The sequence below is a fragment of the Octodon degus genome, unplaced genomic scaffold (genome assembly GCF_000260255.1).
Source record: "Octodon degus isolate 3935 unplaced genomic scaffold, OctDeg1.0 scaffold00112, whole genome shotgun sequence".
Lineage (NCBI taxonomy): Eukaryota > Metazoa > Chordata > Mammalia > Rodentia > Octodontidae > Octodon > Octodon degus.
Genome location: NW_004524688.1, coordinates 7,561,459 through 7,586,102, shown reverse-complemented (window position 1 = coordinate 7,586,102; position 24,644 = coordinate 7,561,459). Strand labels below are relative to the sequence as shown.

Below are 24,644 nucleotides of genomic sequence, written 5' to 3'. Positions count from 1 at the left end.
TATTTTTTTTTTTCTTAAGACTTTTATAGTTTTATTGTTTGGGTTTTTTTTGTTGTTGTTGTTGTTTTTGCGGAACTGGGGATTGAACTCAGGCCCTTGTACTTGCCAAGCAAGCACTTATTCTACTGAGCTGTCTTCCCGGTCCTAGTTTTATTGTTAATGTTTAAGTTTGTGATCCATTTGAAATTAGTTTTATATATAGTATACAGTAAAGGAAAAGCCATGCCTCCATAGGTACTAGATTGTTCTAGCACCACAGCACCATGTGTAGAAATTACTTTTTCTCATTGAATTACTAGTTTGATGTCTTAATTGAAAATCATTTGTTTATGTTTATATAGTTCTACTACATTGTTCATTTTTATTGATCTGTGTGTCTATCATTATACCGATATCTCTTTCTTGATCAGTGTAGCTATAGTGTAAATGATTTTGACCCACTTAATTCTTAATTTCATTTAAATCTAAGGATTAGCCTATCAGTTGCAATATAATCTTGATGAAATTTTGTTGAAAGTGTCACCCAGTCCTTAAATCAATTTGAGAAAAATTACCATCTTACTAGTATTGAATTTTCTTATCCACGAACATAGTATACCTATATTAAAATTTTCTTATTTTATTTGTATCTTGTAAATTTAACAAATGTCATCAATCATCTCCAGCTTTGATTGTCTCAGTATAAAGCAGTGAAGTATTTTTTGGGGAAGAATGTTAACTGAATTCCAAAGGAATATACTTTATAAGTGGAAGAAAGGCAAATACAAGTGTTTAAAGATTATTGTGTGAGAGCTAGGGAACTCCTAAGGGTTCTTTGTGTAGTTCTGATCTAGGCTATGACTAGTGACATGGGAATTTGGACCTCAGAAGAGAGGCTCACTATTGGAATTTAACCAAGTCACATGAAGTCCTGAACCAAGTCTTACTTTCACTGCTGATTATTGCATTTAACTCCAGGAGTTGTAAGTGTTGAGGGCATGTTGCTAAGGTTTCAGGTGTCTGCTGGATATGGAGGCATCTGGAGTGTATGTACCTTCTTTTTTTTTTTTTTCTTCTCCGAATGCCTTCAGGGCAGGTTTGGCTGGCTTGCATTGTGGGGATCGAACCACAGCAACCTGAGCCTGACTGCTTTGTTGAAGCAGCCACTTAAAGCACTGAGCTATGGGGCAGGGCCCCTGTACCTTCTTTACTAACCATTCTTTCTCTGGCCCACTCTGTGCCCTCTCTCCAGTTTTTGAAAGTTTGTGTGTGCGACTGCTCAAGCAACTACGGTATGTCATCCATTGTTCTTTATACACATTGTCGCAGTTAGCTTAACCAAATGAAATGGGTCCTTGCTGACATCCACAGATGAAAGAACTAATCACAAAAGAAGGTGAATAATGCAAGTAATCAAAGTTTCAGAGCCACTCGGGTCAACAATTTCTGACATAGCCAGTCAAGCGGAAGACCCAATACTATTATGGGCCACTGGACTCTTTTAGAATATTTTGCTGAGTTTACACACCTATAATATTCAAATAATGGAACTTTAAAAAAAAAAAGGGTATACAGATGATTGTATTTGTTTATTCAAAGTGGTTTTGATAGATATATAGTTACATTCTCTTAATGAATAGAATGATTCTTGTACAGCAGTTAACCACTAGGAAGAATGTATGCAGTGTGTTAATTATTGAAACTGTCCTACCGATTTGATTTGCAACTGTCTCATTGCTATTTGTTTATCAATAAAATTATGGGAAAAAATTTAAAAAAATAAAAATAAATTTAAAAAAAAGTTTCAGAGTCACATCCCAGCCTTGGTTCTAGGACTTGTGTGATTAGCTGTGGTATGTTCTGTCCTGCCCTGCTCTGAGTCTTGGACTATCCACATGATTTACATATTCGTTCACTGTGATTCCATAAATTCTAAGTATGTCTGGCTTCCATAATCATTAGCATATGTCTTTGGTGTTCTTTATGCTGTTTAGTTTCAACTGTGTGCATCTCACAAACATTTTGTTAAATTAATTTCAAGATTTTTATTATTTAATAATAGCATATAGAGGCTGGGGAGATGACTCAGTGGAAGAAGCGCTTCCCTGGCAAGCTCAAGGACCTGAGTTCAATCCCTGGTTCTACAAAAAAAAAAAAAAAAAGAAGAAGAAGAAGAGGAAGAGGAAGAAAAAATAATAGCATATAAAATATAATTGATTTTTGCAAAACAACTTCATTTCCTCTAAACTTGCTAACCTCACTTATTAGTTCTGATAGCTGTTCTATAAATTTCTCGTCTATGTACATAATTATATCATCTGCATGTACAGTTTTACTTTTTCCTTTTCAAACTTTGTTTTTAATTTCTTTGTCTTGTTTTATTATATCACATAATGCTTCCAGGGCACTATTAAGTAGAAGCAATAAAACTGGGCACTCACATCCTGTCTCAAAGATCAATTAAGGAAGAAATATTTTGTGTTACACTATTAAGTATAATGTATGCTAAGGACTTTTTCTGGATGTCCATTATCAATTGAGGAAGTTCCTCTTTATACTTAGTTTTCAGAATTTTTTCATGAACTGGTGCTAAAATTTTTTGTAACACTTTCCTTGGATCTGTTGAGATCGTGGCGTGCTTATTTTCCTCTGTTCTGTGTGTTGCATTATGTTGTAGATGGTCAAAGATTATAGGAATCTTGCATGTGTTCCTGTGACCAGCTCTGGTCATCCTGGTGTCACCCTATATTTTATAGCCTCATTCCACTCAGTTCACAAGAACTGGCTGTTGCACTTTTACCTTCACAGCTGAAGGCCATAGCCATGCCACCTGTATTTCTCTCAGCCTGTCCCAGACCTGTTCCATGAGTATCCCCATTGGTGTGCTCCTAACACCCAAGGAAGAAGCTGCTCCCCACTACTACCCTTTCCTCTAGGGTCCCTTTGTATCTCCTCTGTGCCTGTATTGTCCACTTAAAATGTTTTGTATTAAACTTTCTGTTTAATGTATTGATTTTTAAAAAAATTCTCTCCTGACTATACTAGTACTCATTCCCCTAATGATTATACATATTTTTCTTTCACTGTGTTTATAAAGTTTTCTCTTTGTCTTGATATGCCTGCATGAGCAGTGTGTATGTGTGCATGCGTGCATGAGTATGAGAGAGAGAGAGAGAGATCCTGGGAATGAGCCCAGGGGCTTCCCACTGAGCTGCCTTCCCAGACCTTTTATTTTTTGTTTTGAGACAGAATCGCACTAAGTTGCCCAAGCTGGCCTGGAATTTGCAGTCCTCCTGCCTCAGCGTCCCACAGTGTTCAGTTTACAGGAATGCACCACCACAACCGGCTATATATGGAGATTTTTTAGTATTTATCCTGTCTTGTATCTGTGGCATTTCTTGACTTGTATGCTGTGGACTGAATTGCATACCGCTAAAATTCATGTTTAATCTCCAAGATGCTAGTATGTAGAGATGCAGCTCTTGGGAGATAATTAGTTTCAGATGAAGTGTTGAGAGTGATACTGTCATGATGAGATTAGTACCTTAGAAGTAGAGGAAGGAAAAAAAAAAAGAAGAGGTAGAGGAAGAAACACCAGAATATGGGCTGGGGGATGGGGGGTATGTGTGTTTACATGTTGAAAATAACCTTTTCTCTGAATGTTGATACGGTGTTTTTTATGGTGATGGGAAGCTAACATATTCCCCAGCATACAGAGTCTTTCTAGTTGTTCTCCAGGCAAGAATGGTCACCAATCTGCCCTTACCCCAGCTATCAATAGAACTCCAAGAGACATACGAGCACAGCCTCCTGACTTGCATGCTGTGTGGGGCCTCACTGACTCAGTTTATTAGATGGTATCACAGTGACTCCAGTTGTGTGTGGCAGCATGGAAAACCACAGCTTCACATCTGGGGTCCCACTGTGCTATGGAAAGAGACTATGTCCGCTCTGTTTCTCACTGGGCTTTCTTGTTTCATTCTCTTGCTGACTACTCAGACATGTCTTGGCCCAACGGAAAGAGATCCTTCTCTGGCATTAAAATTGCAAACTATTCAGGCTCATCTCCTGCATTACAATTTGTGATCATGGTCTCACACTCAGAAGGACCATGACCGTGACCACTGGCATCCGTGAGTGGCTGAATACTAGCACTGTGTAAGGAGTTCAGGCAGTGGTGAACATGCTTGGATTGTGCCCCATTTTAAGTAAAGAAATGTTTAAGAAAATATATTGGAAAAGAATATCATAGATATGTGTCATGATTTGGCAAAGAACAATGTTAGCCTATCAAAAGATATTTTCTTGAGTCTCACAAAAGTTTGTTGTCTAGTGCATTAGTTCCTGATCTTTAAGTTTTTTCCCCATAGATTTGTACTGTTATGATTGAGAAAATGTATGTCTTATACATCTCTCTATGTATTTCAGTATAGCACTCATCAATGAGAGCAAATATGTGTGCTCATACATATACAGTCATGTGTCTCTCTCCACAGTCTGTGAGCTTCTTCCTTTCCCCCAGTCCTGAGGCCTGGTACACAGTTTTGCCTTACGTAAGACCTCACCAATGTGCACTGGCCAGGGTTTTCAAAACAATTCTTTTCAGAAGAAATCAGCCTTACCTCCCCGTGACCTTTGTCAGGGAACATTTCTAAGTGATGAATCATTAATGTCATAATAATCTTGTCCCAGGTTCACACCATCTTTTCTTAATAGTCATTTAGATTAAACAAGTAAGGTATACCCTGCTTGGGTTGAACTTAATTTGTGCTATAAATTTATGAACTAATACATTTAAAAAATACTTTTTCTAATTTTCAGAAGTATTTGCTTTAGCTTCCCTGTTATTAAGGGAGGAAAATATTTATTTTTTATTATGTTATATAAACACATAATAGTATATGTGTTTTCAGCACATATACTATTAATACCTACAGAAAAACAGAAAATATTAAAAATCATTCATAATTCCTGCCATACCAGGATAATCATTTTCATATTTTGCTGCTTACACTCCCACACTATTTATATGAGGGTTTGAGTTGTTCGTTTGTTTTTGGTTTTGTTTTGAGTTCAGGAAATTAAACTCAGGAATTCCATAAAGAGTGAATCCCACAGCCCTTTTTCAGGTGTTTTTTTGTTTGTTTTGTGTGTTGTGTTTTTGTTTTGTTTTCATTTTTTTGGCATTGAGGATTGAACTCAGGACCTTGTGTTTGCTAGGCAAGTTCTTTTCCTACTGAGCTGTCTCCCTAGCCCCTTCAGGTTTTATTTTGAGACAGGATCTCACTAAGTTGCCCAGGCTGGGCTCAAACTTAGGATCCTCTTGTCTCAGCCTCACAGAGTTCTGGATTATAGAAATGCACTACCATGGCCAGCTTCTTTCTGGATATTTTTAACAAAAATGCAAGCATTCCTATTCTTAGTGAGTTATTTCAGTGCATTTCAAATTATTTGATTTCTGTACACAAAGATACCTAGAGGGAAGATAAATAATGCTTCTAGTGGTTTTTAGATGATGGAATTCAGACCGTTTGTATTATCTTCTCAGTTCCTTTTTAAAATTCTCATCTAATTATTTTTAATGGTCTTCTAACATTTTCTCAGAATTCATGGTTTTTCACTAATCATTCTGTTTATACACAGCATTTTCAAGGGCTGCCAGCGTGTGTGAGCAGCAGTTTACATGTACAAGGTCCTTGCTGTCAGAGAATTCCTAGGTACAAATGCAACACTTAAGACAGAGACGCCCACAGTACTCTAGGACAGCAATGCCGGAGCAGCAGGCTCCAGTACAGGATGGGGGAGGCATGGAGAACGTCTCCTGAGAGGAAGGGAGTTGAGCTAGTGAATGGGGTTCATCTGGGCCCACACCAGAAAGACAGGAGGACAGTCTACACAAACCTGAGAGCACTGTGGATGTCTGCTAAGATCACTGCTGTATATTTAATAAGAGAGAAAGATGAAGAGGAATAGAATATTGTAGATGAATGTGAATGTGTGGATTAGTAAATAATACCTATGCCATTGGCTGTTCTGGAAAACAGGCACTGAACAGGAGAGAGGCAGAAGTTTATTCGGCTGCAACACCTCTGGAGCTGGAAAGGAAGCTAGATCCTAGGGTGGCCTGCCAACCATATCTTGCGAGCGACCAGCCCTGTGACTGCCATGCTCAAGCTTTGGCTGAGGCTTCCCAGATTTACCCAAGAGCCATCTCTGACCCTGAGCACGCACAGCTGGTGGGCGTCACCTACTCCTCCTCCTTACTCTGAGGGTCTGGGCAGTGTTCATAGTTGCCACACACCCTCGAAGAGTAGGATTCTGTCCACAGAATGACAAGAGTGATCAGCATGAGTGGGAGCAGTTGTTTTTTTTAAGTGGAAGTAACATGACTCAGACTTGTGGGCTGTTGCAGTTACGCAGTATGCTTTGCATTCTGCCAGAAACTGTAAGGAGATTGATATATATCGAGGAAAGAATGTCATTGTCCATAGGAATTCGTTACCTAGATACCCAGAAAGAAAACTTCACATATGTACAACAATGATGAAGAATAAGAGTGCAGAGAAGATCAAGTAAGTGCCCAAGAGGGTCAGAGGAGGATGTGGCTTCTCAGGTCTAATTTAATAGGAATTTGAGATAAAAAGAAAGTTAACAGACACTGATTAAGTGTTCCCCATGCAAGGGTCCTGGCAAAGGAGGTGATAGTGTATCAGGACTTTTGTGACAGCCAGGTGCAGTAGGGACTTTGCAGGGGTAGGGTAGACAGCCACCTTGATGGACTGTACAAGATCATCATGAAGACAGGAGAGAGGATAAGAGAGAAAGAGGGTGGCCCAAGAGGGAAAATGTTGGGTGGGTACATCAAACTTGACTCCAGACTCAGGTCCTGGGATCAGGTTGCTGAAGAGCATAGTGTGCAGGAGCAACACTGGAGGTGCCAGTGATGGCCTGCATATTGAAGCGAAGGAGTGAATCCTGGTTAGAAACAAGAAGCTGTGGGGGTGTCCTGATGTCTGGGGGAAAGTAGAAACAAGTCCTTCACATGACAGGCTGCTGAGGAGACTGGGGGGACCAGGTACCCTTGCCATGGAGGTATTGCTGTCTGATTGCTGTGTCTGCTTTTGGCACACAACCCATTTTATTTTAGTCTCCAAGTTGCACATACGGTTAGCTTTCATGACTCAGAGCAGAGAGGCAGGATGCAGAAGTCACCCTTCCACAGCACAGCTGGGACTAGAATTTGGCTTTTCTCATCTTTCAATCCAATGATCTGTTCCCAAACCGCAGCTTCTCACACTTTTCACATTCAGAGTCATCCTTGATTAACACTGGATTTAAACTTTTAAAATGCCACCTGGATTACTAATGAAATTCTCTGGGGAGCAGAGAAGCTTTTGGAGTGAAATACATCTTAAATGTGATAAGCCAGCTGCCTCGATCCTTCTGGGTATGAGTCTTCCAAATCAGATCCTATAGATAGGAAAGCCAAAACCATGTCTGAAATGACTTAATTCTGAATGACAGGAAAAGCAAGGGAGGTGAACTTATTTCTACCTCCATCATCCCAAGAAGGACCTGGCTGTGAAAAATACAAGAATCCACACAAATGGAGACCTCACATAGGTAGACCCAGAGCTTCCCTGGCGCTTTCAATGAATGGTGTAACCTGGTGATTTGAATTTTTCTTGTGTGTGCATGCTGCTCAGAGGAGAGTGAGTTGGCTCCCATCTTAAACTTCTTGGTGGAAGAGCTATGTGCACACTGCAGGTGCTCAGCCTGTCATATGCTTTGGGAAGGCTGTTTTGGTCCTGCTAGCATTGTCCCCAGAACTCTATATATAGAGAAAAGGCTGACATCTAGCTGGGAACGGTTTGCTTTGATGCCATGTAGGCTGATGTATATGTAGTAGAGAATTTGGCCATGCCCAAAGAAAAAGTCTGGCCTTTGACCCAAGCTTCTACAAGGCCACCTATGTCAGATCAGATAGGAGTATTTTTGTGTGGGCCAGGGCCAGCCATACCCAGTAATCCTTGGGTGGGTTCTCCATAGCAGGAAGACCACCCTGTGATCTAGAGGGCTTTGAGTCCTATAGCAATCAACTGGTGGCTGAGAGCAGTCCACTAGTCAGCCATACCTATGTGGTAGAGCTTGGGTGACCTTGCTGGTTGGCAGTGTTGCATTATGCAGTGTGCTTAGCACATCTGCCAAAAACTGAAAGGAGATTAATGTATATCAAGGAAAGAAAGTTACTGTCCGTAGGAATTTATTGTTATATCCATCCTGGGAGGGTAGCATGCCCAGACTATAGAAAAAGGACACAGAAAGTCCTCCAAAGGAAGCTTTCCAGAACTGTGTCTTATAGTCTGACTACTGACCTGTATTTCTCTGCAGTAAATGGTAACCAACATGGTAAGCATGTTCAGGGTGTCCAAGTGAAGTACCAGTACTAAGGGAGTTGTGAGTCCTTCACCTGTAGATGGCATCAGTAGCTGGAGCTGTCTGGAGAAACTTCAGGTAAATTGACAGAGAGAACCTATGACAAGTCCTTACTACCTGCACACTGTGGCACTTGTATGTTTGTTAATCCTAGGCACAAGGGATCAACCTGGTCACCAGGTATCCTTCCTCTGTGCCACTGTGATGAAGAGGGCAGCAGATGTCCAGCCAGGCCCTGGATCTGAGAAAAGTGGCAAGATGTGGTGCATATGCTGGGGCCATAGAGAGGAGCTATACTAAAGAATTGTAGACAGTGATGTGGATCCATGTACAGCCAGCCCCACACAGTTAGACCCAGGGTCTTGTCTGTGGTCCGTGCTGCAGACATGGAACCATCTGTTGTCAGCTGGATCTGACCCCTCCACCCAGGGTACTTGAAGAAACTATCCATGTGTGGTTGTAGAGAGGGAGAAAGAAAAAGACAAAGGCTGAGCTTCTAAGGAGTGACCTGTGTTAGTGACAGTCTTGTCAACTCTTTTATAGAGAGCATTTTCAGCATGTGTATTTTTCATCTGTAGACTCAAGACGAGTGAATGTCTCACTGCTCCATGTCTACACTGAGATAAGCATAACACCCATTTCTGTCCCTTCTCAGGGCCATGTGCTTTCTACAGTGGCCCAATATGCCCTGGTACTGAGCTGCCTGGAAGACCGCTGGTAAAGTGGCTTCCTGGGCTGTTTTGTTTTTCTCAAGTGAAAAATCTTTATTGTAAACATTCCCATGATGGTGCGCCTTTCTCCTGAGCTGGTATCCCACTTACTAAGGAGGCTGAGGCAGGAGGTTCACAAGTTTGAGTCAGCCTAGGCAACTTAGTGAGACCTGTCTAAAAATTTTTTAAAAGGGCTGAAAACATAGCTCAGAGCAAAAGCTCTGGGTTCATTCTCTTGTCAACAAACATAACAAACTTTCTATACCAGCTATGATAATAATCCTTAAATTTTAAAAGTGTAGCCTTTAACAGTGTCCAGGTAATGTTTTCTTTTGCTTCATACACAGAGCTGGCAGCTGTCCAGCTGTGAGTGGAGATGCTGTGTTTCACTAGCTTACTTCTTGGGTTGTTAGTGGGGAAAGCACATGTGTTACTTGCTATAACCAACCTTGAGGTCCTAACGAAGCATCTCCCTGGAAGATGTCTCTGCCTTTGCTTAGCCTGTAGACAAACTCTTTTGTGGTTTGCTAACATAGGCAGCCCTGGCCCTGTGCTCACTGAAGCAAGAGTTCACCTCACAGCCCTGGTCTTTCTTCCCTGGTGGGTCCTGATGATACCCCCCTGCCACACAGAGTTGCTGTGCAGTCCTTCTGCAACCTGCCCTGGGGCTGTGTGTGCATGCCTTCTTGTTTAGAACCAGCATCTCCCTGTAGAAGTAAAAATTCTTTTTTTAATTTAGAAAGCTTTTTTTAGACTTACAATTTAACTACTTTAGAGAATTACCCTGATTTTTTGATCTCATGTTTCTTATCCCATCACTATACCTCCTTGAAGAAATAGCAAGTATTTTTGTTCCTAAATGAAAAGACAGGGAGAGAGCACAGGTGTGGCAGAATCTTGTGGACATCACCCTGGCCCTGCGCTGTGTCCCAAGGTGCAGCTTCTGAACATTGCTTAGACAATAGCAATTATTTGAGCCACAGACAGTGCTTCAAATTGTTGGCTACAGTGGAAATTATTATCTATTCAATCTTAATAAATAGCAGGGATCCTACTCTAGACTGTAAACCAAATTGCTATGAACATTTTCCTTCTAGGAGAAAAAGAATCTCAGTCAGACATAATTAAGCTTGCTACCTGGTGGATAAAATTAAGCTTGCTGTGAAGCAGGAAGAAATATGCCCACACCTCAGGGGTGCATGCTATTGTCACTGCACACACATCTTTCTGCTCTAGCACCATGGCCACTCACCCTAGACCAGTGCTCCATACAGCCATCCTTCATTACTCTTTTCTAAGCTAGCAGCATGCTTGTCGTCCCTTCTGTCACCCTCTACATGTCCTGTCTGCTGTATTTGTCCTCCCCATGTACACATGTTTATTGTCTGTCAGGCCATAGGCTCTGAAATTTGAGCCTTGGTGAGTTGTCCCTATGCAAAGTCTCTTTGCCAATACTCTGATTATTTGTTGAATGCATAAATGAGCAGACTTTGTAAGGAGCCCTTTTTTGGCTCTCTAAGTTTGAGAGCACATATCTACAGTGTAGAAGCCACAGGGAGGAATCATAACAGAAAGCTGTGGAGGATAGTGTGGACTGCCGTATAGCCAGGGCCATACAGCTTCTCTGGAGACTAGTCCATGACGCATACTACAGACATGGGTTAGACTCCTCCAACCAGGATGCTTGAAGAAACTGTCCATGTGTGGTTGTGGAGGGGAAAAAAAGAGGGACATGGAAACTGAGCTTCTGAGGAATGACCCATGGAAATTTGTATTCTCCTTGAGAACAAACTGTAGGAACTTTAAAAATCATATGGGAGGCAAGGAGGTCTTCCTGGCTCCACACTCAGTGTCCCGTACCACTGGTCTGAGGCTTCATTTCCCCTTCCATTTTTGTCTCCTACCTCCACTAGCTGTTATAATAGCCAGATGGCACTAATGGAAAAAAATCATGTTTTCTAGGATTCCTGGCCGGCTGAATGACCGGAGGACTCCTCTGGGTGAGCTGAACTGGATCTTCACAGCAATCACAGATACCATCGCATGGAACGTGCTTCCCCGGGGTGAGGTTACAGGCTGGCTGGTCACTTCCCCAGGGAGACTGCTGACCCTTGGGTAGAGTAGTTGAAGGGATCATTGTGTTCTCCATTGAGAAAAACTGATGGGAGGAAGAGGAAGGGATGCAAAGGACACAGCCAGATCCTAAGAAGGTTTCTGTGAGAAGGAAAAAATGCCCATGTGTTGGGCACAGGGAGCAGTGATACACAGCAAGCTCAGCGTTAGCCCCTGTGCTGAGCACCAGCCATACTTTCCTGGCTGTGCTCGGGGCATTGGCTTTCTTCATCAGTTTTGGTACTGTCCTTGCTCCCTGAAGCCAGAGTTGCTATTCTTTCTAAGACTTACTTACATTTTTTGTTTATTGATTGCTCATTTGTATATAAGCTTTCTTGTGGCTGTGTGCCTATGTGTGTATGTACTTGTATGTTTACATGTTGTGTGTGTTTATGTTTGTAGTGTAAATGTGTGTTAATCCCAGCCTGTTGATAGTAATTTGGGGTAGATATAAATTTGTATATTTGCTCTTAAGTGCTCAGCACCAGTCTATGAAGACTTTTTATCTTTTATCTGCCCTCAGATCTTTTCCAAAAGCTCTTCAGACAAGACCTGCTGGTGGCGAGTCTATTTCGAAATTTTTTACTGGCAGAAAGGATCATGAGATCATACAACTGCACCCCTGTCAGCAGCCCCCGACTCCCACCAACTTACATGCATGCAATGTGGTAAGTGTCCTGGCTGATGGCACTGCCAATAATAGGTTTGATGGAGTGCACACTGTCTTAATTACCTCCCCCATTGCTGAGACAGAATATCTAACACCCAAAGGTAAAAGGGGAAAGGTTTAGTTAGCTCACAGTTTATGGAGATTTCAGTCCATAATCAGCTGGCCCTAAGGTAAGATGCCTTGACAAATAGGCATCAAAGAAAAGAAACAGCAGGCAAAAGACAGCAAAGCAACAGGGACAAGACAAGCCTCTTTTTGTCCTTGTATTGTATGCAAGCTACTGGAATTAGAACAATGCCAAATCAGTCAGTGGACTGATTTAGTAATCACCAACCTTAACGTTAGCACTCTTAATTCTAGCATTACACCATGAATGAGTTATATACAATAGATTTATCCCCTCTGAAAAAGCCCTACCTAAGGCCACATGAGACGTTAGGGGGACATCCAGACACAAACCATAACATTATTCTCTTGGCCCTTATAATGACTTATGCACATCCTTTCATGCCAAAGGCAAGAGTTGCCAAAGTCCTAACAGTTTTAGCATTACTGAAAAGCCCATGTCCAAAATCTCCACTGAGATGTAAGGCAAACTCTGTACTGTGAACTTCCATACAAATGAAAATTAAACACTTCCAACATTCATTGGCACAAGATGAACATTACCATTCCAAAAGGTACACATAGGGGAATACAAAAAAATGGGACCAAAGCAAGTTAAAAATTCAGTAGGACAAACATTAAGTCCTGTAGTTCCATGTCCAGCATCCAAGGCAATCTGTTGCAAGATGTTTACTCCAAAAGGCTTGAGTAGCTTCAATCTTGTGGGATTTCCAATGATGTTGCTACCATGACTTCCCTCTTGGGCCAGCTCTGCTTTTTTCTTGCAGTTTTCCTCAGACAATCTGTGTTCCTGGCTTCTCCAAAATTCTGGGTTCTCCACTACATCTTCAGCTTCATGTCCACAGCTTTGCACACTGCCTGGCCTCTCAGGCCCTCTTCTAAAATCTGGGTTGAAGCTTTTCAGGCCCCACACCTCTTGCATTCTGCATGCACCTAAAACCAGTAGCAAGTTGATGATGCCAAATTCTGCTGCCTGCTTCTCTCTTGGCTGTAGGAGTTGAATGCCTGTGAATCAGATCTTGAGGAACAACTTCCCTACGGCACCGTGATTCAGGAACATGGTGCTCTGGGGCTCTCTTCTCAAAGCAGTCTTTTACCTTTGCAACTTGGGCCTCAGAGCCTAGAGACTTGTTGGTTCTTGTGAGGTCTTCAGGCCATCTTTTCTGTTGGCCTCAACAGAAGTACTTAGCATTTTCTTGCTAGTATTTTCAGTGACCAATTTCTCCTCTATTCCATTATTTTAGGCCACAGTTTTACTGGGGCTTCCTTTCGGGCTAAACTCACAGCATTTTGAACCATTCTGCTAAGCTCTTTGCCCTTGATTCGCAGCATAAATCTGACTGAAAGCCACTAATAGTAGTCATGCCACCCTTCAGCATTAAACTGCCTTAAATTTTCTTAAAATGTCTTCAAGATTAATTAATCTTCTGACTTTAAGCAGTCTCAGACAGTCTCTGGGCATAACCAAAATGCACATAAACTTTCTGCCAAGGTATAATACATATTGCCCGGAGTCCAACATCCAGTGTTGTCCTTCTTCCGAGTAGAAACTGCTTGAGCCTGGTCTTTACCAGGAAAATTTCTAACATCCTGGTCTTCTGAGGTGGGACTAGAATCTCCTGTCAAGTACAGCCTCAAGCATACCAGCTCTACTTTTTTTCAGCCAGCATCTCCAAACCTTTCCTAACTCTTCCCCTTCCCATAGCCAGCTCCAAAGGCTGCTAAACAACACAGTCAGGTACAGTGACAGCAACAACTCCACTTCTCTGGTACCAAATTCTGTGTTACTTTTCTCTCATTGCTGAGACAGAATAATCTGCCACCGAGGGTTAAAGGGGGAGAGGCTTATTTAGCTCACAGTTTGTAGAGGTTTCAGTCTGTAATCTACTGTCTCCAAGGCAAGGTAGGAGGCAGGCATTGCAGAGGAGGAACAGTTCAGAGGAGGCAGAAGGTAGCAGAGCAACAAGGAACAAGACAAAGCCTTTTTTTGTCCTTGTATCCAAGGTATTGTGATTATGGCAGTGCCAAACCAATCAGTGGACTGATTTAGCAATCACCCACCCATAATCTTAGCATTACTCCATGAATCAGTCAAACACTCTAGATTCAGCCACTTCTGAAGAATCCCACCTATGGCCACATAAGGTTTTGGTGGGACATCTAGACACAAGCCATAACACACACCCTGCTACAGTTCTGTGCCTACAGTAGGGAGGCCTGTTCCCACACTGAAACAAAGGTGAATAGAGTAGGAAGATCTTCAGAAAGGGCCACCAGGAACATTTCTGCATCATCCAGTTAGTGGCCTCAGGCCCCACAGTTCCCAGTTCAGAGTATAGCAGTAAGCACAGAACTGCTAGCCATGTAGAGACATGTGTTCAGAGAAAGAAATTGCTGCCTAGGTCTATGAAGTACATCTGAGCTTGCTCCAAGAGTTAAAATGACCAGACTCATGACCAGTTAATTTGTGTCTTATCTCTCACATACACAGTTTAACCTTTCATTGCTGTTGATTATAATTTTTTCTCACTGTTGGATACCTACGTTTTTATATTAGTAATATGCATAACAATAATAATGTAATTTTGCTTTAACGTAGATGTAGCTAAAGACATAGTTTCTTCCTGTTTCATTGTTCTATGTGTTAGTCTTCTGTTACTATAGCAAAATACCTGAGATAATCCAGTTGTAATGAGGAAAGCTTTATTTTGGCTCATGCTTTCAGAGATATTAGTCCATGGTCTTTGGCCCCTTGCCTTTGAGGCTGTAGAGAATTCATTCATCATGATAGGATTGCATGGTAGAAAAAGCTGCTCATTTTATGGCTAGAAAGTAAGAAAGGAGGAAGAGATGCCACAGTCTTAATGTCTTCTTCAGGCCCACTATTCCCTTTGGGAACACTCCACATCAAAACAACAACACTCTCATAACACAGGTAGGGTTTAGGTGAACTCAAAAGTGGGATAACAAAGGAAGTCTAAGTTCAGTAAATCAGTAGGGGAAACTCTAATACAAAAATTGAAAGAGCACTTCACCTATATTTAACCTTAAAGTCCATAAGTGATAACTTTCTCAAGTACAGGATACTTAAAGGTGTAAGAAATTTATCATCTCACTGCCCCTCATGCACTCAAAAACAATTAGAAACTAAATTATTTACATGAGATAAACCAAAAAAGTGTGGTGTGCCCAGCATGTGGAATGTCAACAGCACATGATCTGTATACCTTATAAGGGCTTCTAAGTTAAAACAGACCACTGGGGGGCAGAAGCAAAGAAGTTGAAGTAGAACTCTGTAGAAGATGCACTGACAACATCTCAAACAATATGCAGATAGAACACAGCATGATAGATTGGCTTTCCAAGACATCATAAGTGACAGCTGACAGAAGTCTCACTGTAATATACAGAACAAATGATTAGACATTTGTGGAATGCTTAGAGGAAACATTTTTGGGAGAAAACATCTTCAAAACAGCCTTTCTCAACTGGCATAATGGCACACACCTGTGATCCCAGCACTCTGGGAGGCTCAAGCAGGAGAATCACAGAATTTAGTCCTTCTGGGCAACTTAGTGAGACCTTGTCTAGAAGAAACAGAAAGAAAGCTTTAGTCCCTTAATAAAAGTAGTACCTGGGACTGGGGAGATAGCTCAGTAGAATAAGCACTTGCCTGACAAGCACAAGGGCCCAAGTTTAATCCCCGGTTCCACAAAAAATAAATAAATAAAAGTAAAACCTTACATCCTATTTCTTCTAATACAGGTTTTCAAATTCTTTTATTATAAAAAGGAAAAGTAACAAAATAAAAGGGCTGAAGGGTCAATGGTACATTTAGTCATCATAGATTGACAACCTGCTCAGCACTAGGAGCACAATGCCTGCCTATCAGAGTTCCCTCACGGGGAGTGAGAATCCACGAGCTCTCCTACTCATCTTGCTTCACCTGACTACCTCAGAAATAAACCCCTGGAAACGTGTTCCCTTTTAGCATATCTTTTCCATGGATATGAAAATGCCTCCCATATGGCATACTTGGCTGTAATGAGTTTTAAAACTCATTTTTTATAAAATAAACAACAAGCATGATGTTACATGTGTGTAATCCCACCTCCTTGGGAGACTAAAGCAGGAAGGTTGCAGGTTTAAAACCACCCTGGCCCGGACAATTTAGGGAAACTTGTCTCAAAATAAAAAGGTCAGGGACTATCAGTCAGCAATAGAGTTTTTGTTTAGCATGCACAAAGGCCAGACCTAAGCAGAAAACAAGGAACAAGGACTGATGGGACCAGGAAGGGGAACACTTGGTATGGCCAATGTAGGTCTATACCTAGCATTCCAGAGCTTTGTTCGATTGGGGAAGGAGGTGGGTCTGAACTACTTCTGAACTCTGGAGTTGGTCCATGCACTGTGTCTGTACAAGCCAGGCTGAGAGACACATGATCCTTCCTTGTCCTGCTGCTAGCACCTCTCAGCACTGGCCTATAGCCTGGGAGCAAGGTCCTTACCCTGTGAACTTCCCAAAGCTGGTTCTCATTGGTGCTCACTGTGCTAGACACATGAGGTACTGTCAGACCACAGAGGCCCAGAGAATCCTGGGGAAGCCTGTCCTGAGTCCCCAGTCCTGTAGAAGGAGTGGCTTGTCATGTCATAGTTGCATAATCACCTCTTTCCTTCTCCTGACTCTGACCTCCCAAGCATCACAGGGCTCTTCCAGGGGAATATATGCGTTGAAGACTTGAGGGCTATCTGGTGACTGAACCTTTGTGCTCCACCATTCTGCAGAGCACTGCTGTGGCTTCATGTCCTCCTTCCTTTTGAGGCTAATTCTGTATTTGGCAGGTTCAGTTGGTGAGGGGACCCAGAACCCGAGATAGATAAGCAGGATTACCCAAGCAGGAAGAAAAGCTGTGTCCCAACCAGTACCAGTGCTGGCCTCAGCCCCCCAGGGAGGTAAGAGGGTAAGCTGGGAGGCAGGGCTGGAATCTTGCCTGGTCAGTGGGAATCATCACAGATGACCACCTGCAAAGGGTCCTAATGGCCCAGAGCCATCCTTCTGCAGCAAAGTTGGAAAAACCCTGTCCTGCAGATTCTCTACCGCAGCACACAGGTCAGTTTCTTGTACATGAAAAAATTTCACACCTCCAGAACCCATTTCAGTAGGTCCCTCAGAGATCAGAAAGCAGAACACAGTGGCTCTCCTGCACAGGATTGGTGCTCTACCTCTCCCCAACCTGTTCCAAAAAGCACATCTCCTCTCCTCAAAAAAATCAAAATGTTTTGCACAGCTTATCAGCAGACTCTACAGAGATTCATGGCAATGACTGTAGGACTGGACCTGATAAGGCATCTTGCTGGAAGGACCTCAATGCTACCCAGCCCCCAGCCTCATCAATGGAAGAATCCCATTAACCTGAGGACACAGCAGAGACAACCTGTGCGCCAGGGCCAGGGGCAGGGTGGGGGAGAGATGTCCTTTACTTGTAGTGGGATGTCATCAGAGAAAGGGGCTAGATAGCAGAGTTCCTTGCACTAGCCTCCTCCTGCATGCCTGACTGTATCCTGTTTATTTTTTTCCATAATTTTATTGAGAAACAAATAGCAATGAGACAGTTTCAAACCAAATTGGTAGGACATTTTCAATAATTAATACATTGCGTACATTCTTCCTAGTGGTTAATTGCTGTACAAGATGCAGACTTGATATCCTGTTTACAAACACTATTAGAACAAATCCCTCCATTCATTAAGAGAATGTAACTATATCCTAACCACTTTGAATACGCAGATACCAAATGGACATTCATCTGTATCCCCTTTTTTTTTTTTTATTAAGTTCCATCATTTAAATATTATAGATGTGTAAACTCAGCAAAATATTCTAGAAGAGTTCAGAGGTCCATAATAGTATTGGGTCTTCCGCTTGACTGGCAATGTCAGAAATTGTTGACCTGAGTCCCTACAGCTCAACGTAACACCATGGCTTTACTTCTTATACTTCGTTTTTATACTTTTCTGCTGGATGGTTAAGACCAAGGTAAAGCAGGTGTGTCCTGTTAATTAGATATGATGGACAGTTCAGGTGACAGATTGGAAACAGCAACCTGAGAGCTAGACATGATATTTTTGAGCTGGGCCATCCTCACATTGCCTGGCAGGGGCCTGGGAACGACCTCTCTGATTGCAGAGGAAGGGAAGGCACTGGTTTGGGGGTTTTACCTTCATGTGGCCAAAGCTTCATCCTGTACCTTACATTTATGCTTCTTTTTTTCTCATTTATCCCAGTGCTTAGGCATTTGTCTTAGAAACTGTTCTGGCCTCTGACACAGACATCAGGCACTGCTGAGTCAATTAATGGCCTCTCTCTCCAAAATGAATAGTGAAATATGGAAAACGTATGACAACCTAGACTCCCTAAAAGAACAGTGAATTTGAAGGCCCTGGGGAGCAAATGTGCTAAAATGAAAAGGTTGTGTTGAAAAAAAAAACAAGTCTAGGACCAGGGAGATGGCTCAGTAGGATAAGGCTCTTTCCTGTCAAGCGCAAGGGTCTAAGTTCAATCCCTGGTTCCACCAAAAAAAAAAAAAAAAAAAAAAAAAAAAAAGTCTAATTTACAAATTACACACAAACTGTAGGTTGCTTTCTGGTGGATATACTGCTCTAATTAGTAATAGGAAATCCCTCCAAGCATCATAACATGGAAAATGGAAATATTCGAATCTGAAAAGTACCCAGGCAAGTACTCATTATGTACTGCTGCAAAACAATGTTTCCATAAGCTCAATGGCTGGGGGCCACATGCTGCTACATCACAGTTTGGGGAGGGGCAGGTACTCTACCAGGGTCCCACCAATCTCAAGGCCATCATAGGCTACCTGCCTTCCTCTCAGTGGTCCTATGGGAGAGTGACCTCCCATGCTCCACCAGCAAGGGCAGTGAAGGTTCCAGCCTTGTGAAGAGAAACTGGGTGACCAGACAGCCACACTGCCATTCTCCAAGTGGGCCAGCGTCCCTCCACCAGACTTCTGTGCAGCTATGTTTCTTGTGCCCATTGCAGTCAGCCCCCCTGTAGGACAGAAACCTGGGTTCTTCCTTATAGCTGGACATGGAAGTAGCCAAGATATCACAACACTTGTTCTGGAACTTGATTATCTTGGCATTTCCCACCCTTTACTACAGGGACTGCTGTTCTTGGCTGGGACCTTGCTGGCCATAGGCTCCCTGCTCCTGACTGGTACCATGAGAAGCTCATTTGCAGTCCATGGTGCAAGACCCCAGCCTCTGCGACTCTGTGACTTCACTCTGTGACTCCTTGTAGTCCCTGCCTACCCCTGCCCCTCTGCTCTATCCCCTTGGCCCCAGAGCTGCCTACAGCCACCAGGAGCACAATCACCAGGTCTAGAGAAAAAACAAAGAACATAACTGATGTGGACATAACATAAAATACAACCAATTGTCAGAACATGTTACAGGTGGGGAAAATTGGAAAAAAAATAGGTCTTGCCCAAGACCTAAAGAAATAAGGATATAAATTAAAGTCTGTATACTTTGGAAGAATGTGAGAAACTTTAAAATTGTATCCATTACTATAAAAAATGTATGCTAAATGACAAAAATTGAATATTAAATTATATCAGCAGTATAGCTGCTGTGCTGCAGTCTACATTCTGTAGAAAAGGCCGAAGAGAATCCTGATAGGTACGGAGACTGGGGCGACAACTCTCTGGTAAAAACTGACAACAATCTCTTTGTAATTAAATCCTACCTATAGATTTTCTAAGTCTTTAGACAATAGAAACTATGTTTTAAAATTGAATCATTATGATTAAGGCATTATTTCTCATAAATACAAAACTGGAAACAAACAGAAGATATAACTGAATATTTCCTTGCCTGAGAAAAATGTAACTAATAGAATTCCCTGAGGTTCAATACCTAGACTTGGTCTCACTGGATATTTTTTTTCTTTTTTAAAGACAGAATTGTACTATGTAGTTCAGGCTGGCCTTGAACTCAGTATGTAGCCCAGGCTGGCCTCAACAACAGTCCTCCTGCCTCAGCCTCCTAAGTACTGGGACTATTTGCATGTGCCACCATGTCTGGCTATCATTTGATATTTTTTAAATAATATACAAAGACCTTATTAAAATCCCAAGTTGAGGACTGGGGAGATAGTTCAGCAGTCTAAGTGCCTGGCAAGCATAAGAACCCATATTCAATCTCCAGTACAGCATGCAGTGCCAGCCACAAAACTGGGAATGGTATTGTATGCCTGTAATCCAAGCACCAGGGAGGCTGAGACAGGAGGATCATTACCAGTCTGAGTTGTATAGCAAAACTCTGTATCAAATATATAAATAAATTTTTTTTAAATCCCAAGTTGAAAATTCATGTACATTACACTTAGCTGTATATATAATACCACACAGCCAGTAGGATTATTGAAATGTCTAATCACAGAGGAACCTAATTTAATAAATGGTGCATGAGTTGCATACCACATGGCCCTGGGCTGGATAAGCCTTGCAGAGGAACTGATAAGCCAGATGATGTTAGAGAAGTGTCGTGGTCACTGACGTTGTATTTGAGTGTCTAGATCAGGATATGCTCTGCCTCATGGACCTTGGATCCATAAGAGGTGCTCTTAAAGCTATTAGGAGCTGGGGAGATAGCTTTGTGGTTTAAGTACCTGCCTGGAAAGTGCAAGGACCCGGGTTCGATTCCCAGTATTGCATGCCATGGTGGCCCCAGAACCCCAGGTGTGCCAGGCCAGCCACTGAAACCGGGCATGGTGGTGCATTCCTGTAATCCCACTGCTGGGAGGCTAAAACAAGAGAATCACTGTGAGTCTGAGCAACATAGCAAGACCCTGTTCCCCCCCAAAAAATAAATAAAGATTATAGCCATTGGCCTGTGAAGACAGGACTGCTCTCTGGTCTGGCCACTGTGACCAGAAGTTGGGTACCATTTGGCTACTATGCCCTGAGCCCACGGTCTTGCTGGTCAAGTTCTTCCAGCAGCTGCTTAGTGTGGGCTTAGAGCTTAAGAAAGTTTATAATCCCACCTCATAGTCTGACAGCTCTTCTGCAGATTCTGTCCTGTGCAAGAAAACCGTGCAGCTGGACATGGTCAAATGGAATTATACCAGGAGGAGAACTTCAGCACACAGGCTTTCTCCAGGAGCAAACTTGGAACAGGCTGAGGTGTCCATGAGCTTACCCTGAGCTTGGCATGTTAGTAAGCAGATCAGGGTCCTCCTTGATATTCTCCCCATGCCTGTGTGTTCATCAAAGGCCTTGATGGGCAGGTGCTGCTATGTGCTGGTTTAGGTAGCAAACAAAAAATCCGATCTGTGGTCTTTGCTCTTGAGGGGTATGGATCCTGGAGCAGCGATTTCTACACAGTGTAGAGTGATGAATTAGCAAGAGTAAGGCTTGGAAGAAGAGCATCTGTGACTTCAAAATCAGAGATGATTTCCCAGAAGATGAAAACCAGGAAGATAGGTTATGGAGAGATCTCTCTGAGCTAGGGATGACATGTATAAGAAATGAGTCATGGGGGCTTCTGGGGAAGGAGGGATATGACTGGAACAGCAGCAGTGAGTAGCAAGAAGGAGCAGTGAGGGAGGGCCAGTTTATCTAGGAGCAAACTAGGAATAGGCTGAGGTGTCCATGAGCTTACCCCGAGCTTGGCATGTTAGTAAGCAGATCAGGATCCTCCTTTGACATCCTCCCTGTGCCTGTGTGTTGCTGATCCCTGAGTCCCCATTAGGACCCAGCTTTCTGTCCTTTCTGTCCTTTCCCCAGCCCTGGGCTAAGGAGTTTGATACAGTGGACCTGTTCATCAAAGGCCTTGATGGGCAGGTGCTGCTATATGTGGCAAATGAAAATTCTCATCTGTGGTCTTTGCTCTCAAGGGGCAAAGTGGAGCAAAGACCAGGAGGAACAGCCCACAGGAAGCAGTGGTTGGGGACTAAGAGAAAGATAAGAGTTATGAACCCAGGCTGCAGCTATGAGAGCCCAGATTTTAGAGATACTTTCTCTTAGCTTTGGCAGAGTTTGGAAATTGATTGTATCTGGGGTCTAGAAAAGACTGAAAGTTAGGACAGCTGGAAAGCTAAGTGAATGGTACTACCAGTAGCTTGCCAGGCAGGTGGGAGTATAGGAAAGAGTTGCCAAACTTGAGGGAAAGCCAGCAGACAGTTGGAGGCTGCATCTGGGCTAGAAGGAAGCAAAGATACAGGTTTGGGGAACTTGCTTCAGATGATATCTGCATTTATTGAGCATCTGCTGGGCACCAGGCCCTCTCTCTGATATCTAGACACATGGTCTTGCTGAACCTACCACACTTCCATGCACAGATGTCATGTTTTCCACTTTGCACATGAGGAATGGAGGGTCAGGAAGGAAAAATGTGTCTTGTCCAGAGCCACACAGTGACCTTCTGGCTGAGAGCACAGATACCCATTCACCCTACCCCAGACCTGTGCTCTGTTCTGCCTGGAATGGGAGCCACCACCAGAAGAGAGAAATAGGTAGCAAATTAGTGTCCATACAGCTATTAAAACAAATAGGACCTGACAGTGTGTGTCTGCCTCATCCAGGTCCAAGTCAAGCTCTGACATAAAGGGCCATACATGTCACTAGCAGGCATAGACTGTGGGTAGGTTAGGCCACCATTTGTACCATGTAAGGATCCTGTGTCTGCCCAGCAGCTGCTTGTGGGAAGAGCTGCACACACGTAACACACCCACTGGAGGGATGAGGCATAAAAGAATAGCTTTTGAAAGACACATGCAGTAATGTGGAACAGCCTGACCCTATGAGCATGTGGTGAACTCTCCAGGAAGAATTAAGGATCTGTAGCAAGAGCAGCTCACAGGCAACAAATGCATCTCTCCATTTGCCATTTGGCCCTATGGCAAACCTGCATGTCCCTATGTGGGACAGGTGTAGGTGTACTTAGGCACACTCGCTGTGGGTCTACCATAGGACTTGGAAGAGGAGAAGGGAGGAGGGGATAGCTCACCAGCTTGGAAGGCCTGGGGAAGGAACAGGGGTCCGAGACACAAGGAGATTCTGGGCCTTCCTAACAAAACTGAGCAAGTGGTCAGAGCTGCCAGGGAGGGTGTGGGCCTGGTAAGGGCAGAACTCTGCTGTCTGGGCAGCCCAGCCCATGGTTTCATGTGCAGCTTTAATCCCCAAAGCAGCAGGTATCCAATTTGGAAAGAGTAGCCAAAAACTCATTACTTTTATTTATAATTATCTGATTTTTTAAATGTTCATATCTAATATAATATTTTTTAAAACATTCTGAGAGCCAAATGAAACACATTTGTGGACCATATGCAGCCTGCTGACTGCCTGTGATGAGCCAGGCCAGAAGCTTCAGTCTGAGCCCCTTGGTGCTCACAATTCTGGCAGCATTCATACACACTTGGTAGCTACTTCATTGTCCCCCTTTATCGGGCACACTTGGTAGGTGTGTGCTGTGGGAGGGCAGGGTCTGCAGTGGCTCTGGCCAATTTTGCCTGCAGATTTGCCTGAGCTCCCTTATTCCTGAGTCCATGCTATCTCTGTGAAGATCTGAAGGTTGCTTCCACTAGGGCAGGCCTGACACAGCCTGGCTTGCCTATGTCCTGGGAAGCATCTGGGAAGTAACACTGAAGGATGCTCTGTACAGAAATAGCAAGTGATATGATTTCAAGGAGCCACATGCCTTTGATACACATTCTTTCTGGGGATGGTTTTTCTTTAAGGATTGTGCCAGCATGAATCTGGAGTATGCATTAGTCAACCTCATTAAATGTTGAAAATTATACCCTGAAGCTGCTTTCATTAGGAATTAAGTATACCAGTAAGGCTTTATTCAGAGACAAATAACGCTCTGGGTCAGAGGAAAGCTGGAAATGTTAGCTGATAAGAGAGTAGGATGGGGCCAAGGCAGACACTGAGGCCCTCTCTTTTGGATGTTGGTAGCTTCCTCTTAGTTTCCTGTAGTCAAGACAGCTTTGGGGCCTTGAAAAACCTGACCTGAAGTCAAAAACTGCCACACTGGCCTTGCGCCATGCTGCTGTCCCATCCAGCTCCTCTCTTCACACTGTGACCAAAGCACATGTACAACAATGTGAATTTCTCAGCCTATATAACGTCACTGTTACAGAAACTCGGGGACTAGGTAGGTGGTCATCTTCCACTCCCCTGAGTTACAAGTTTTCATCACTTTCTGAGTTCTCTGTCAGCAGTTATCTAAATGCTAATCCCCTTGTTCTGGTTGGCTCTGTATCTGCCAGTGGCTTCCTTGCTGGGCTGCCTCAGACAAGTCCTTTGCCATCCCTAGCTTTCCTTGAACATCTCTTCCTCCCTTCCTCACACTATCTTCAGAGGCAGAAGCATCCACAGAAACATGTGTCCCAGCCTCAGGGAGAGGCGGATGCATACAGAGATGGGAGACAGACACAGAAGGTCTTGTTCATACCACTTCCACTTTCTTCTTGGGACCTGAGGTTCATTTGCATTTCACTGCTTCTTCCCAAGGCCCTGTATTTACAGAGATAATCTCTCCATAGCCATCACTGGAAAGCCCCACTATGCAAGATAGATGGCTGTCAG

At 43.1% G+C, this 24,644-nt stretch overlaps 1 protein-coding gene across 2 annotated transcripts in view; it reads left to right on the top strand.

The window, feature by feature from the left end:
- Positions 1 to 24,644, top strand: part of Rptor (regulatory associated protein of MTOR complex 1) — a 427,093-nt gene that overhangs the window by 294,128 nt on the left and 108,321 nt on the right. For both annotated transcript variants that reach the window (XM_023699242.1, XM_004639505.2), the window contains exons 8-9: positions 11,088 to 11,188; positions 11,761 to 11,905. In XM_023699242.1, coding sequence (XP_023555010.1) covers positions 11,088 to 11,188; positions 11,761 to 11,905 — 246 coding nt within the window. The remainder of the gene's footprint in view (positions 1 to 11,087; positions 11,189 to 11,760; positions 11,906 to 24,644) is intronic.